The sequence below is a fragment of the Nansenia antarctica genome (assembly GCF_963989245.1).
Source record: "Nansenia antarctica genome assembly, chromosome: 14".
Lineage (NCBI taxonomy): Eukaryota > Metazoa > Chordata > Actinopteri > Argentiniformes > Microstomatidae > Nansenia > Nansenia antarctica.
The window spans coordinates 32,430,284-32,447,066 of record NC_137684.1 but is presented as its reverse complement, the minus strand read 5'-3'; the positions used below and the strand labels follow the sequence as shown (position 1 = coordinate 32,447,066).

The window sequence follows — 16,783 nt, the reverse complement described above, 5'->3', positions numbered from 1 at the left end:
TTGCGGCGAGTTACAATACATATACAGAAATATACATATACATCCAATACATATGCAGAAATATACATATACATCCAATACATATACAGATATATACATATACATCCAATACATATGCAGAAATATACATATACATCCAATACATATGCAGAAATATACATATACATCCAATACATATACAGAAATATACATATACATCCAATACATATGCAGAAATATACATATACATCCAATACATATACAGAAATATACATATACATCCAATACATATGCAGAAATATACATATACATCCAATACATATGCAGAAATATACATATACATCCAATACATATACAGAAATATACATATACATCCATATATCCTTCGCACACGTGTGTTTATTCACACATCATTCATCCCCGTTCCTCGCAGATATCATCTATAATCATTTGCCTTTTTGCCATCCCTCTAAGGGTTAGAATTATTAGAGTTATGAATGACCTCCTGTAGAAGGGTTAGCGTTAGTATTCCCTAGCATTCATGGACAACATGCATCTCTGGGATGTTTTGGCTTCCATCAAAATGCTAATATAATCTCTGAAGATTGCTAAACGACATCAACAACATGTCAGAATGACAAATGACAGCAATACAAACCAAACCAAACAAGTATGTGTGTGTGTGTGTGTATGTGTGCGTGCATGAGTGAGATATATATATATATACTCAAAATATATGTGCGGTGCTTCAACCTGAAATTGCCGTCCATTTTCTGACAATGACTGTGAGGATAGCAGGATATCATACCATCACTGCTTCACTACCAGTGACAGTCTGGGTAAGCAGGGCAGGGTGATGTTTCTGTTTTTTTGGGAGATGAAAGATTGGAAGCAGATTGGAAGCATTCAAATGATGTATCATTCATGAAACTAGTTGAAGCAGATGTGCTTATGTGAACGTTGGTTCACCTGAAACCAAATACCAGAGACAATCTGAATCAAAACAGCTGTTATAAACAACTATAACAACATGGACATACAGGCGAAGTCACAAGTTTACAAGTCATTAACCACTCCACAGTTTTCATTTTAACAAACTATAGTTTTGAGTCGGTTAGGACATCTACTTTGTGCATGACACAAGTCATTTTTCCAATAATTGTTTACAAACAGATTATTTCACTTATAATTCACTATATCACAATTCCAGTGGGTCAGAGGTTTACAACACTAGGTTAACTGCTAGTTAACTGGGTTAGGGTTAAGTTAACTGGGTTAGGGTTAAGTTAACTGGGTTAGGGTTAAGTTAACTGGGTTAGGGTTAAGTTAACTGCTAGTTAACCGATGTGATGCTTTACAAGACCTCAGAAGCCCCTAACCCAAACCTCCAACAGGACAGAAAATGTAGTTTAGTTAAACATTAAAATACAGTATGAGGACGTAGAAATACATTTCATATATAATTATATGGCAATATGAAATCAAAGTTATGCTTTGAAGGCACACAAACTGCCAATGAATATTAGCTTAGAAAAGACAACATCTTCCCGATGTAACTTCAGGTATGAACCAGCAGAGACATATAAACCCGAACCCATATAAACATGCCCACTTCTAGTCCTTTATCTGAATACAGATAATGATCTCTCTGTACACCTTATTACAGATGATGGTGATGTCAAAATGAGAGAGAAAGGATACAAAATAAATGCTTTCATTGATATAAGACATAAAGTATCCAACTGCCCAACTAATTACCTGCAGCCAAGCATCTTTGGCAATAGGAACCGATCCTGAAACACCTGAACACTCTAACACACACACACACACACACACACACACACACACACACACACACACACACACACACACACACACACACACACACACACACACACACACACACACTAACCCAAGCTCACACTTCATCATAGTGTATCCTAATTAACTGTTGCATTGTGCAGATCCATAGCATGCACTGTCCATGTGCATAATGGCATTTATTCAAGGAGGACCATTAACTAATCACTTCATTCATCAACATGGTAGATTCTTCCAGAAAGAGGGTCTCTTGTGTCCCCCGAGGCACAATGACAATAGGCACAAGGAAAGGAGGGGGAGGACTGAATAAATACATGAGGGAATGGAAGTTAGGCAGACACCTGCAGTAGTGCATTGATATTGATAAAATTAGCAGATATTTATATTAGAATATTTGATAGCAAGAGGCAGCAATGACCAAATAGTATACAATTCACAAGCCAACTTCCAAAGGAAAATCCCCTCTGAAGCTAAGAGCCAAGATCCTCCAGTTCATACGTGAATGTACCAGGATAACACAGACAGACAGACAGACAGAGACACAGACAGACAGACGACAGACAGAGACAGACAGACAGAGACACAGAGACACAGACAGACAGACAGACAGAGACACAGACAGACAGACGACAGACAGACAGACAGACACAGACAGACAGAGACAGACAGACAGACAGACAGACGACAGACAGACAGAGACACAGACAGACAGACGACAGACAGACAGACAGACACAGACAGACAGACAGAGACAGACAGACAGACAGACAGACAGACACAGACAGACAGACAGACAGACAGAGACAGACAGACAGACAGACAGAGTGAAAGTGGCACAGGAGGACAGAAGGCCCTAACCCTAACAGGCCCAAACCCTTTAGGGAGGCTAAAGCCTTTCTCAGCCAGCAGGCCTGGCGTCTCTCTATGACAGCAGAGGAAGAGGAAGAGGAAGAGGAAGGAGGCGGGTCTTGGCTCTTACCGTCGACGCAGGCCGGCCTGGCTCTCGTGGTTCCGGCTATCTGGCCCTTCCTGCAGGCGCACCTGGCCGTCTGCCGCGCCACGGTCCTCCTCGGCTGACTGCTGTCCCGGTCCAGAGCCACAATCTCACACGTCCCCGCTGCCAACTGACCTAGCGAGGGAAACAACCTGGTATTATACTGACCTAGTGAAGGACAACCTGGTATCATACTGAAGTGAAGATAACCTGGTATCATACTGACCTAGTGAAGATAACCTGGTATCATACTGACCTAGTGAAGATAACCTGGTATCATACTGACCTAGTGAAGATAACCTGGTATCATACTGACCTAGTGAAGATAACCTGGTATCATACTGACCTAGTGAAGATAACCTGGTCCTATTGTGGCCCAAATTGAAGGCTATGAGAAGTTGATTATTTGAGTCATGATAGTGCTTGACTCCTAGTAGCATCTAAAAACCAGAGGCTGTGGTTCAGCTATGGAAGAAGGTTATGTCATTTATGTTTCCATTCTTCAACCCAAGAGCCCTTTTCCTTCGGTGTGCAGTCTCTGCTATCCATTCCTTAGGTGTGCAGTCTCTGCTATCCATTGTCATTGTCCAATGCGCCTGCCAAGCTCCCATGCTGCAGCCGTTTGACTCTAACCCTAACCCTTATCTCACTACCACAGGCCCAATATGCCCAATGTTGATAAAACAGCAAGCTGCATGTTGACTCCCCGTAAACACATTCATCATAATTCTGTAAACAAATTGATGAAGCAATAAATCCAAAATCCCAGAGGATAAACTTCCTGTTGGTGTTCATCCATCCGTCAGCGGTGCTCCCGGATCCCTAACCCAGTTTATTACATGTCATATTTCACTCTACATTTACAGCAGTGAATACATCTTACAACTATATTACAACTGTCAGAGCTGCCAAAGAAAATCTAGAAAGTTCTGCGGACGACCCTCGCTGCAACTGCTCTCATCATAAAACCCAGAGGACTTTCAATCCCCCCTCCCCCCCTCCCCCCCTCCCTCCCTCCCCACCTCCCTCCCTCCCCCCCTCCCCCCCTGGCTGGTAGATGTTGGAGGTGGGAGAGTCCATGTGTAACATTGAGGGGAGGTCATCAGCATGCGAGCCCTGGTTACTTCCCAACTCCCAAGCTTTAATTTCTCCCCTCTCGCCTTCCTCCATTCATTCCCTCACTGAGCCACCCAGCTGTATGGTAAACACACACATCCTCCCCACTTACTGTATCTTGCCCTTCTCCACTTTATTACTCCATAGTTCTCTCTCTCCTCTCTCCCTCTCTCACCTTCACTCCTCTCTCCTCTCTCCTCTCTCACCTTCACTCCTCTCTCCCTCTGATCTCAATCTCTGTCTAATAAGCTGAGAGAGAGAGAAGCTCTATGAAAGGTCCTCAGACACAGAGTATCAAAACAGCTTTGGAATATGAAGCGACCAAGTAAGCACCATGAAGTATAGCGTCACCTCGCACCGCACATGTCTTCTGCTGAAGGCCTTGGCTGGACTAAACCACAGGTCATTTATTCTCCATGTAATAAAATTGTAGATATTTTTCTGAGTGATAATTCCGGCTACACCACGGCTTCTCGTTCCATAACGCTTAATTAATATCTGAACATCTGGTAAGAGTACAGTATGACCTTTGACCTTTACAATGACTCTGGAAACACAACACTATTATTATCTCATACTTCTTACATTCTACAAACACTGACTGTCAGTTATTTACTATTTGTACAGAGAAAAGCCATTTTGTTATTCATCCACAGTAGAAGATAATGCTGTTTTGGAGGGTAAAGTAATCCTTAGCTACATAGCAAAAAAGACAGTACCCCAATGTGTAAACAACTTAAGCGTCATGAACAGCATGTCTTTGCTTGTGTTCACAAAGACAAGAGTGACAGCTAAGTCCAATACCATTGTCAAGTTCAGTTAGCACATCATGTATCATTGCCCCAGACAATGTCAAAAGCTCTTTTACAATAGAGAGAAACGTCTCCAACCTGGTAACCTTATAACCCTAACCACCCTGCTAACCTTATAACCCTAACCAACCTGCTGACCTTATAACCCTAACCAACCTGCTGACCTTATAACCCTAACCACCCTGCTAACCTTATAACCCTAACCCACCTGCTAACCTTATAACCCTAACCTTATAAGGTTAAGGTTTGAATGAATGAATGAATGGTCTTTATTGGGGTAGTGGTGGTCTAGTGGATAGTGAGTTGGACTCGTGATCGGAAGGTTGTGAGTTCAAATCCCGCCTGAAACCACACCACTACTAGTGTGCCCTTGAGTAAGGCACTTAGCCCTCAGTTACTCCAGGGGGAATGTCCCTGTAATTCGTAATTGTAAGTCGCTTTGGATTAAAAGCGTCTGCTAAATGGCAAAATTAATTATTGTCATTAATACAGTACAGGTACCATACAACGAAATTTAGGAGGGGGGGCTCCCCTGGTGCTTGGAAAAAATACTAAAAACAAGAAGGGAAAAGAGCTGGTTTACATAAATAAAGGCTATGTACACTATCCACTATACTATACTACTATACTATACAAATAAAACACTGTGCTGTACTCTATGCTATGCTATGCTATAAATATCCTAACATTTCCTATCTCTGAACCTTATGTACACAAGGGTTGTCATATTGCACATAGTATTATTGCACATTCATTTAAAGTGTCGCAGTTTGCAGGTTTGAAATGTTCACAGTTGTATTTCAATATTGCACTTGTGTTTACAATCTAGTAGCTGCCATCAAATTGTCTAGATTGTCCAGGGCCCAGAACCTAGGTCTTTGCTGTGTTCAGGGCCTGAATGGCCCTAGGGTAGAAGCTGAGCTTCAGTCCAACCTGCTAACCTTATAACCTTAACCTAACCTGGTTGCAGTTTGACCGCAGCAATAAGATCTGACTCAGGGTCAGGTCCAATCAGTGCTGGTCCCCCGCCAGTGTGACTCCCCCGGCCCCAGTGCATCATGGGAGCTCATATATCTTGCTGGTGTTCTAGTCGCTCAGGCGGCAAAAAAACTAGTCTGATAAGGGTTATCAACTCCCCTGCCTCCCTCCCTCCCTGCCTCCCTCCCCACCTCCCTGCCTCCCTCCCTCCCCTCCCTCCCTCCCCACCTCCCCTCCCCTCCCTCCCCACCTCCCCTCCCTCCCTCCCCCCCTCCCCTCCCTCCCCACCTCCCCCCCTCCCTCCCTGCCCACCTCCCCTCCCTCCCTGCCTCCCTCCCCACCTCCCCCCCTCCCTCCCTCCCCACCTCCCCCCCTCCCTCCCTCCCCACCTCCCCCCCTCCCTCCCCCCCTCCCTCCCTCCCCTGCCTCCCTCCCTCCCCCCCTGTGCTCAGTCAGCCCATGCAGATATCTGGGCTCTTCAACAGTGAGGCTGCATCTTTCTAATAAAAAGGGCCAATGTGACACAGAGGTCAGTTCTTTTCTAAATGGTTTCCTTTGGGAGTGATTCTGTTTCCTTTGGGAGTGATTCTGTGTTGTGAAGTCCGTGTGAGCAGGCTAAAGGTTTGAATGGCAGATGTGTCAGACCACAGCAATGCAACCATATACTGAGACATGGTTAAATGTGGGCTGACCAAAGCAACCTTTCTCACTTCTAAAAATCTAGACAAAGGCTTTCAACTGAGTGCCATAATTGTGCAGTACATGTATAACTTATTAGTGTAGAATGAGACTAATGTAGCAATGCAACACCTACCAATAAACTCCTTCTCAATGCCTCTATAGATCAACAAAACACACACACATCCTTACTGTTTGACCAGTAGTTTCAAAACATAACTTTCCCTGTGACCGTCCTAATGTGACCCAAAGGTGTGGCCTAAGAGTATTGATGTTACAGTACCATTGTCTTAAGTTGTGGCACAAAAATAACTGGCCAACTCCCATGACCTGGGAGACCCTAGGTGAACCCCTAACCCTAACCCCCATGACCTGGGAGACACTGCTGATTTCACATTCACCCTGTCTATACATTTCTGGATGTGGCAAATTGTGCTTTTTTATTATTATTTGTAATTATACTGCAGCATGGACGACAGAAAGACCTGTTTCAGCAGCATGTGACGCCCAGAGGAAGCTAGTTATCTAGTTATGTAGTTATTTAGATATTTAGATATGTCGTTATGAATGAATGAATGAATGAATGGTCTTTATTGTCATTGCTATAGTACAGGTACCAAACAACAACATTTGGGAGGGGTGGCTCCCCTGGTGGTAGGAAAGAAAAAAAAACTTTTTTACTATACTGTACAGATAAAAACGACTAGGGTTGTCATATTGCACAATAGTGTTATTGCACATTCATTTAAAGTGTCGCAGTTTGCAGGCTTGAAATGTACACATTTGTGCCTCAGCACTACACCTGATTTTTCAATCCAGCAGCTGCCATCAATCCGTCCAGTAGTTATTTAGATATTTAGTTATGTAGTTATTTAGATATTTAGTTATTTAGATATTTAGTTATTTAGATATTTGGTTATTTAGATATTTGGTTATTTATTTATTTATTTATTTATTTGGATATCTGCAGTAATTGGCCGTCTGTCAGCATGTACTAGATGATGTCAGATGTGTTGGGGAGCAGAGGAAGACAGTAACGGGTCTCCATGGTTACCACAGACTCTCTCTGCCCTGCTCATTACCACCAGTTCATCTCCTTCCTTCTTCCGTCTCCGTCTGTAATGAAGCTATACTATCTCTCTACAGAGGCTATGAGCTCTCTCATCTCTCTACAGAGGCTATGAGCTCTCTCATCTCTCTACAGAGGCTATGAGCTCTCTCATCTCTCTACAGAGGCTATGAGCTCTCTCTCATCTCTCTACAGAGGCTATGAGCTCTCTCTCATCTCTCTACAGAGGCTATGAGCTCTCTCTCATCTCTCTACAGAGGCTATGAGCTCTCTCTCATCTCTCTACAGAGGCTATGAGCTCTCTCATCTCTCTACAGAGGCTATGAGCTCTCTCATCTCTCTACAGAGGCTATGAGCTCTCTCATCTCTCTACAGTGGCTATGAGCTCTCTCTCATCTCTCTACAGTGGCTATGAGCTCTCTCTCATCTCTCTACAGAGGCTATGAGCTCTCTCTCATCTCTCTACAGAGGCTATGAGCTCTCTCTCATCTCTCTACAGAGGCTATGAGCTCTCTCTCATCTCTCTACAGTGGCTATGAGCTCTCTCATCTCTCTACAGAGGCTATGAGCTCTCTCATCTCTCTACAGAGGCTATGAGCTCTCTCTCATCTCTCTACAGAGGCTATGAGCTCTCTCTCATCTCTCTACAGTGGCTATGAGCTCTCTCATCTCTCTACAGAGGCTATGAGCTCTCTCTCATCTCTCTACAGAGGCTATGAGCTCTCTCTCATCTCTCTACAGAGGCTATGAGCTCTCTCATCTCTCTACAGAGGCTATGAGCTCTCTCTCATCTCTCTACAGTGGCTATGAGCTCTCTCTCATCTCTCTACAGTGGCTATGAGCTCTCTCAATTATAAATGCTTTGGTATTCATATGTTTATTTATTTTGTTTGCATTGGAACAACACAAAAAAACTGAGAAAAAAAGCCAAATCTGATATCATTCCACACCAAAAATGGACTGGACACAAAATTAAAACAACAAATAAAAATAAAACAATAAAAACAACATATTTTTTGGTAGCACACCCTTTGGAAAAAATTACTTAAATCAATCGCTTCCTGTAACCATGAATGAGTTTCCTCTCTACTGGGATTTTGGACCACTCTTCTTTTGCCATCTGCTCCAGGTCACTCCAGGTTCTGAGACCCACAGAGTTAGTAGTTAGGGTGTTAACCCTACCCAGGGTTAGGGTTAGGGTTAGGGTTAGGGTGTTCTATGGTTAGGGTGTTCTATGGGATTTAGATCTGGACTCATTACTGGCTACTTCAGGACTTTCAAACGCTTTGTCTTAAGGCCAATGCACACGGCCCGATGTTGTCGCACCGCCGAATTCGATTCCATTGTTTTGAATGAGACACGGCGTGCGAAGCGATATTATCGCACAACAACATTCGATTCTCCATTCACACCAATTGAAATAATTAAAAGAATTGAGAATCGAATGTTGCCGTGCGACAAAATCGCACGCCGTGTACATTGGGGCTTTAAACTATTTCTAAGTGCTTTTTTAACTGTGCTTTGGGTCATTGTCCTGCTGGATAACCCATGACCTCTGACAGAGCCCCAGCTTTCTGACACTGGGCCCTTTCCTACATTGCTTCCCAAAATGATTTGGTAGTCTTCAGATTTCATGATGCCGTGCACACAGTCAAGGTTCAGATTTCATGATGGGTTAGGGTTAGGGTTAGCAGGTTAGGGTTATGCACACAGTCAAGGCTTCCGGTGCCAGAAGCAGCAAAGCAACCCCAAAACATCTGTGAGCCTCCACATGTCTGACTGTGGAGGGGAGGGGAGGAGAGGGGAGGGGAGGGGAGGGGAGGAGAGGGGAGGGGAGGGGAGGAGAGGGGAGGAGAGGGGAGGGGAGGGGAGGGGAGGGGAGGAGAGGAGAGGGGAGGGGAGGGGAGGAGAGGGGAGGGGAGGGGAGGAGAGGGGAGGGGAGGGGAGGGGAGGAGAGGGGAACCTCCACATGTCTGACTGTGTGTGTGTGTGTGTGTCTGACTGTGTGTGTGTGTGTCTGACTGTGGAGGGGAGGGGAGGGGAGGGGAGGGGAGGGGAACCTCCACCATGTCTGACTGTGTGTGTGTGTGTGTGACTGTGTGTCTGACTGTAGGGACCGTGTTCTTTTCTTTGAAGGCCTCATTTTGTTTTCTGTAAACAGTACAATGATGTGCTTTAACAAAAAGCTCTATTCTGGTCTCATCTGTCCACAGGACGTTCTCCCAGAATGATTTTGGCTTCCCCCTTCTTTATGTCTGTGTCAGCAGTGGGGTCCTCCTGGGTCTGTGTGAGCTGACACTGTTGTAGCCTGTGTCTGCATGTGAGCTTGAATTTATTTTAGAAGTTGATTGAAGTTTTTTATTCAAACAATCGTTTGTTTCAATCTGTTTATCAACTGTTCTCTTCCATCCACATCCAGGGAGGTTAGCTACAGAGAGGTTAGCTACAGAGAGGTTAGCTACAGAGAGGTTAGCTACAGAGAGGTTAGCTACAGGGAGGTTAGCTACAGAGAGGTTAGCTACAGAGAGGTTAGCTACAGAGAGGTTAGCTACAGAGAGGTTAGCTACAGAGAGGTTAGCTACAGAGAGGTTAGCTACAGGGAGGTTAGCTACAGAGAGGTTAGCTACAGAGAGGTTAGCTACAGAGAGGTTAGCTACAGAGAGGTTAGCTACAGAGAGGTTAGCTACAGAGAGGTTAGCTACAGGGAGGTTAGCTACAGAGAGGTTAGCTACAGGGAGGTTAGCTACAGGGAGGTTAGCTACAGAGAGGTTAGCTACAGGGAGGTTAGCTACAGGGAGGTTAGCTACAGAGAGGTTAGCTACAGAGAGGTTAGCTACAGGGAGGTTAGCCTACAGAGAGGTTAGCTACAGAGAGGTTAGCTACAGAGAGGTTAGCTACAGAGAGGTTAGCTACAGAGAGGTTAGCTACAGGGAGGTTAGCTACAGAGAGGTTAGCTACAGAGAGGTTAGCTACAGAGAGGTTAGCTACAGAGAGGTTAGCTACAGAGAGGTTAGCTACAGAGAGGTTAGCCTACAGAGAGGTTAGCTACAGAGAGGTTAGCTACAGAGAGGTTAGCTACAGAGAGGTTAGCTACAGGGAGGTTAGCTACAGAGAGGTTAGCTACAGGGAGGTTAGCTACAGAGAGGTTAGCTACAGAGAGGTTAGCTACAGGGAGGTTAGCTACAGAGAGGTTAGCTACAGGGAGGTTAGCTACAGGGAGGTTAGCTACAGAGAGGTTAGCTACAGGGAGGTTAGCTACAGGGAGGTTAGCTACAGAGAGGTTAGCTACAGGGAGGTTAGCTACAGGGAGGTTAGCTACAGAGAGGTTAGCTACAGGGAGGTTAGCTACAGGGAGGTTAGCTACAGAGAGGTTAGCTACAGGGAGGTTAGCTACAGAGAGGTTAGCTACAGGGAGGTTAGCTACAGGGAGGTTAGCTACAGAGAGGTTAGCTACAGAGAGGTTAGCTACAGAGAGGTTAGCTACAGAGAGGTTAGCTACAGAGAGGTTAGCTACAGGGAGGTTAGCTACAGAGAGGTTAGCTACAGAGAGGTTAGCTACAGGGAGGTTAGCTACAGGGAGGTTAGCTACAGAGAGGTTAGCTACAGGGAGGTTAGCTACAGAGAGGTTAGCTACAGGGAGGTTAGCTACAGAGAGGTTAGCTACAGGGAGGTTAGCTACAGAGAGGTTAGCTACAGAGAGGTTAGCTACAGAGAGGTTAGCTACAGGGAGGTTAGCTACAGGGAGGTTAGCTACAGAGAGGTTAGCTACAGAGAGGTTAGCTACAGAGAGGTTAGCTACAGAGAGGTTAGCTACAGAGAGGTTAGCTACAGAGAGGTTAGCTACAGAGAGGTTAGCTACAGGGAGGTTAGCTACAGGGAGGTTAGCTACAGAGAGGTTAGCTACAGAGAGGTTAGCTACAGGGAGGTTAGCTACAGGGAGGTTAGCTACAGAGAGGTTAGCTACAGGGAGGTTAGCTACAGGGAGGTTAGCTACAGGGAGGTTAGCTACAGAGAGGTTAGCTACAGAGAGGTTAGCTACAGAGAGGTTAGCTACAGGGAGGTTAGCTACAGGGAGGTTAGCTACAGAGAGGTTAGCTACAGGGAGGTTAGCTACAGAGAGGTTAGCTACAGAGAGGTTAGCTACAGGGAGGTTAGCTACAGAGAGGTTAGCTACAGGGAGGTTAGCTACAGGGAGGTTAGCTACAGAGAGGTTAGCTACAGAGAGGTTAGCTACAGAGAGGTTAGCTACAGAGAGGTTAGCTACAGGGAGGTTAGCTACAGGGAGGTTAGCTACAGGGAGGTTAGCTACAGAGAGGTTAGCTACAGAGAGGTTAGCTACAGGGAGGTTAGCTACAGGGAGGTTAGCTACAGGGAGGTTAGCTACAGAGAGGTTAGCTACAGGGCTGTAAAATTCTGGAAAATCCTCAGACAATTCATTGCTCCTCTTTATTTTCTCCATGCTCAGTGAGGTACACACACACACACACACACACACACACACACACACACACACACACACTACAGGGTTAGGTTCGCACCAAACAACGACATTTAGGAGGGGTGGCTCCCTGGTAGCTCACTGGTAACTTGCCACAGGTGAGTTTAAACACAAATTAAAGCAGCACTTACATCACATTTATTACACACCCTAACCCTAAGGAGCATTACTGCTTGAAATACAATTATTTCTTACAATTTAGATTTGTTTATTTTATTTAATATGAATTAATTCAGTCAGATTTGGCTTGTTTTGTGTTGTTCCAATACAAATAAATGAATAAACATGTGAACACCAAAGCATTTGTAACTGCAACAATGTTCTGGGAGAGGTGGTGCCAATAACCCTAACCCTGGCCATGACTGTATATACTGTGTATATATATACATACATAAATATATACATAAATATAATAAATAATAACAAAAATGTTTACAAATGAATCGATCAAATAAACAGGTGTAGAATACTAATGAACATATTCTCCAAACAAGTGATTTTTAATAACTGCTCTCACAATATCCCACAAGCTACTGAAAAGTAAATCATACATATACGTATGTTTATCAACTGAACTAGTACTGCACATAAATGTCTCAGACCATTAAAGGTCTCAGAGAGAAAATAAGCATGAGCAATGTTAATGTGAGTGACAACATCTAATGTGAACATATGGATGTCCTGACGTTATTACTATACTATACTATACTATACTGTCCTGACGTTATTACTATACTACTACTATACTATAATGTTCTGACGTTATTACTATACTATACTATACTATAATGTCCTGACGTTATTACTATACTACTACTATACTATAATGTCCTGACGTTATTACTATACTACTACTATACTATAATGTCCTGACGTTATTACTATACTAATACTATAATGTCCTGACGTTATTACTATACTATACTATACTATAATGTCCTGATGTTATTACTATACTATACTATAATGTCCTGACGTTATTACTATACTATACTATAATGTCCTGACGTTATTACTATACTACTACTATACTATAATGTCCTGACGTTATTACTATACTATACTATAATGTCCTGACGTTATTACTATACTACTACTATACTATAATGCCCTGACGTTATTACTATACTACTACTATACTATAATGTCCTGATGTTATTACTATACTACTACTATACTATAATGTCCTGACGTTATTACTATACTACTACTATACTATAATGTCCTGATGTTATTACTATACTACTACTATACTATAATGTCCTGATGTTATTACTATACTACTACTATACTATAATGTCCTGACGTTATTACTATACTACTACTATACTATAATGTCCTGATGTTATTACTATACTACTACTATACTATAATGTCCTGATGTTATTACTATACTACTACTATACTATAATGTCCTGATGTTATTACTATACTACTACTATACTATAATGTCCTGACGTTATTACTATACTACTACTATACTATAATGTCCTGATGTTATTACTATACTACTACTATACTATAATGTCCTGATGTTATTACTATACTACTACTATACTATAATGTCCTGACGTTATTACTATACTACTACTATACTATAATGTCCTGACGTTATTACTATTGACCCTGCCATGGCCCTGCAGTAAGACTCTGGTGCCAGTCTGGTCTATTGAAGAACCCAAATAAATAATGTAACAATAATCTGTTCTCCTACCACACACGCGCACACACACACGCGCGCACGCACGCACGCACGCACACACGCGCACACACACACACACACACACACACACACACACACACACACACACACACACACGAATGTACCTGTTGAAATGTAATGTATTCCATCAGTTGTGATGTTAGTAAACCTTCTCTGATAAGGGATGTTAGTAAACCTTCTCTGATAAGAGATGTTAGTAAACCTTCTCTGATAAGAGATGTTAGTAAACCTTCTCTGATAAGAGATGTTATTAAATGTTAAATTCCACAGAACGGGCGTTTCACAGTGTTTCGAACAAGGCAGACACATATATAGGCTAACATTAACATATATATATATATATATATACATAGTAAGAAGGTAGTTAGTTAAACACATATATATATATATATTTATATATAGTTATGAGGTAGTTACCTTCTCTGAGGAGGTGGGAGTGGAGGAGGACACATATATATATATATATATAGATATAGATAGTTAGATAGATAGATAGATAGGTAGGTCATATATATATATATATATATATATATATAGTTATAATAAGCAGGTAGTTACATATATATATATATATATATATATATATATATATATAGTTATAAGGTAGTTACCTTCTCTGAGGAGGTGGGAGTGGAGGAGGACACATATATATATATATATATATATATATATATATATATATATATATATAGATATAGATAGTTAGATAGATAGATAGGTAGGTCATATATATATATATAGATATATAGTTATAATAAGCAGGTAGTTACATATATATATATATAGTAGTCAGGTAGTTACCTTCTCTGAGGAGGTGGGAGTGGAGGAGGAGGAAACAGCAGATCAACGCGCACGTCAACACGCACGCCGGGCGGAGGAGCTGCATCCCCGCGGTGTTCCGTAGAAACACAAAGTCTCATAAAACATAATCCATCTCTGTTAGGTTTAATAATCCATCTCTGTTAGGTTACTGAACTAAGAGATAACCGTGGAATAACCATGTCTTAAGGCTGGGCTACTTTGGGCTTGAATTCGGAATAAGACGCAACATTGGCACAATCCATGGGGAGAAATAGAGATATAGTTGATATGATGTTGGCAATGTTTTCGCAATTGAGAAAGCCTCGTGGATTGGAAAGTTCAAGCCGTTACACTCATATCATATCATATCATATCATATCATATCATATATCACATATCCCTCGGAGTAATGCTCTCTCCTGCAGACCTCTCCTCTCTAGGACAGCTCAGCTCTGCGCCACGGCAGAAACACTTTGCAGCAATTCCGTAAAACTAAATGTGTCTCATCATCTCTCCGTAACTGCACGGCGGGTCTGGGTGGTCCCGGGTTTGGGTCTGGGTGGTCCCGGGTTTGGGTCTGGGTGGTCCCGGGTTTGGGTGGTCCCGGGTTTGGGTCTGGTGGTCCCGTCTTCGTTAGGGTTAATAGTCTTGATGCATTTGGACTCCCTCGCATTCACAGTTCGTCCGCGTAAATTCCCCTTTAAAATGAAACCGCGTCAAATGAAACCTCACCAACTATCAGCTCAGATACAAGTCGATGTTCAGCCTCCTAACTAACGGTGTCACACCCCCCAGCGCTCTGTGTGACGTCACAACCAGTGAACATGTTCATCTCCGGGCGATTCCACAGGCGGTTTCTGTCTGAGGGCAGAGAGGGAGGAGATGAGTATATTTACAAAAATATATAAAGTTGATCAATTTGAACATTAAATATCTTGTCTTTGTACTGTATTCAATTGAATATAAGTCGAAAAGGATTTGCAGATCATTGTATTCTGTTTTTATTTACAGTTTACACAGCGTCCCAACTTTTCTGGAATGGGGGTTGTATAACAATTTTATTCAATTAATGTTTTGTATATTTTCACAGTTTGAGTCTCAATGGTTGAGTCAGTAAGACAACTTGAAGGACAATCAGAATGTCATCGCCTAGATACAGATTTCATCATACTGTACTTTTAGATGTTTGCTAGATCTCAGTTCACACCAATCAAGGACCCCAATTGAAATAAGCCAGTGGCTTTCTTGGGTTTTTATCCTGTTAGTTGACCTTGTATGTAATATGTACTTTCATGTACCTACTTCTGCAAATCTTCTAATAAAGTTTTCAATCAATCAATCAAAACCACATTTACGCTCTACCAAAGTTAAATGTTACTACTTTAAAGAAGATACGAGGTCAATGTGTTGAATATGAACACATTGATATACATATTAACTTAATTGAACGTTTATGAAAGACATTTTTGAAAAGACAGAGCAGTCTCAGAGGCTGTGGTTCTCCTAACATGATCCTCTTTATTGTGGCCTAGTTTAGTTTTTATACCTACAGAACTGTTAACCCATTTAAGATGGAAGGGAAATATCCTGCCTCTAAAACCCCTTATACCCTGACCCTAACCTGTCATACCATAGGGTCACTGTGACCCTAACCTGCTATACCATAGGGTCACTCTGACCCTAACCTGCTATACCATAGGGTCACCCTGACCCTGACCTGCTATACCATAGGGTCACTCTGACCTGTTATACCATAGGGTCACTCTGACCCTAACCTGCTATACCATAGGGTCACCCTGACCTGTTATACCATAGGGTCACTCTGACCTGTTATACCATAGGGTCACTCTGACCTGTTATACCATAGGGTCACTCTGACCCTAACCTGCTATACCATAGGGTCACTCTGACCTGTTATACCATAGGGTCACTCTGACCCTAACCTGCTATACCATAGGGTCACTCTGACCTGTTATACCATAGGGTCACCCTGACCCTAACCTGTTACACCATAGGGTCACCCTGACCCTAACCTGTCATACCATAGGGTCACCCTGACCCTGACCTGTTACACCATAGGGTCACCCTGACCCTAACCTGTCATACCATAGGGTCACCCTGACCCTAACCAGTTATACCATAGGGTCACCCTGACCCTGACCTGTTATACCATAGGGTCACCCTGACCCTAACCTGTTACACCATAGGGTCACCCTGACCCTAACCTGTCATACCATAGGGTCACCCTGACCCTGACCTGTTACACCATAGGGTCACCCTGACCCTAACCAGTCATACCATAGGGTCACCCTGA

The 16,783-nt window shown here is 42.9% G+C and overlaps 1 protein-coding gene across 1 annotated transcript in view; it reads right to left on the bottom strand.

The window, feature by feature from the left end:
- Window positions 1–14,554, bottom strand: part of LOC308170089 (chemokine-like protein TAFA-5) — a gene marked incomplete at both ends in the record, with an annotated part of 17,940 nt that extends 3,386 nt beyond the window's left edge. The window contains 2 exons of the mRNA XM_080544821.1: window positions 2,780–2,929; window positions 14,470–14,554. Coding sequence (XP_080400947.1) covers window positions 2,780–2,929; window positions 14,470–14,554 — 235 coding nt within the window. The remainder of the gene's footprint in view (window positions 1–2,779; window positions 2,930–14,469) is intronic.
- Window positions 14,555–16,783: the final 2,229 nt, after the last annotated feature.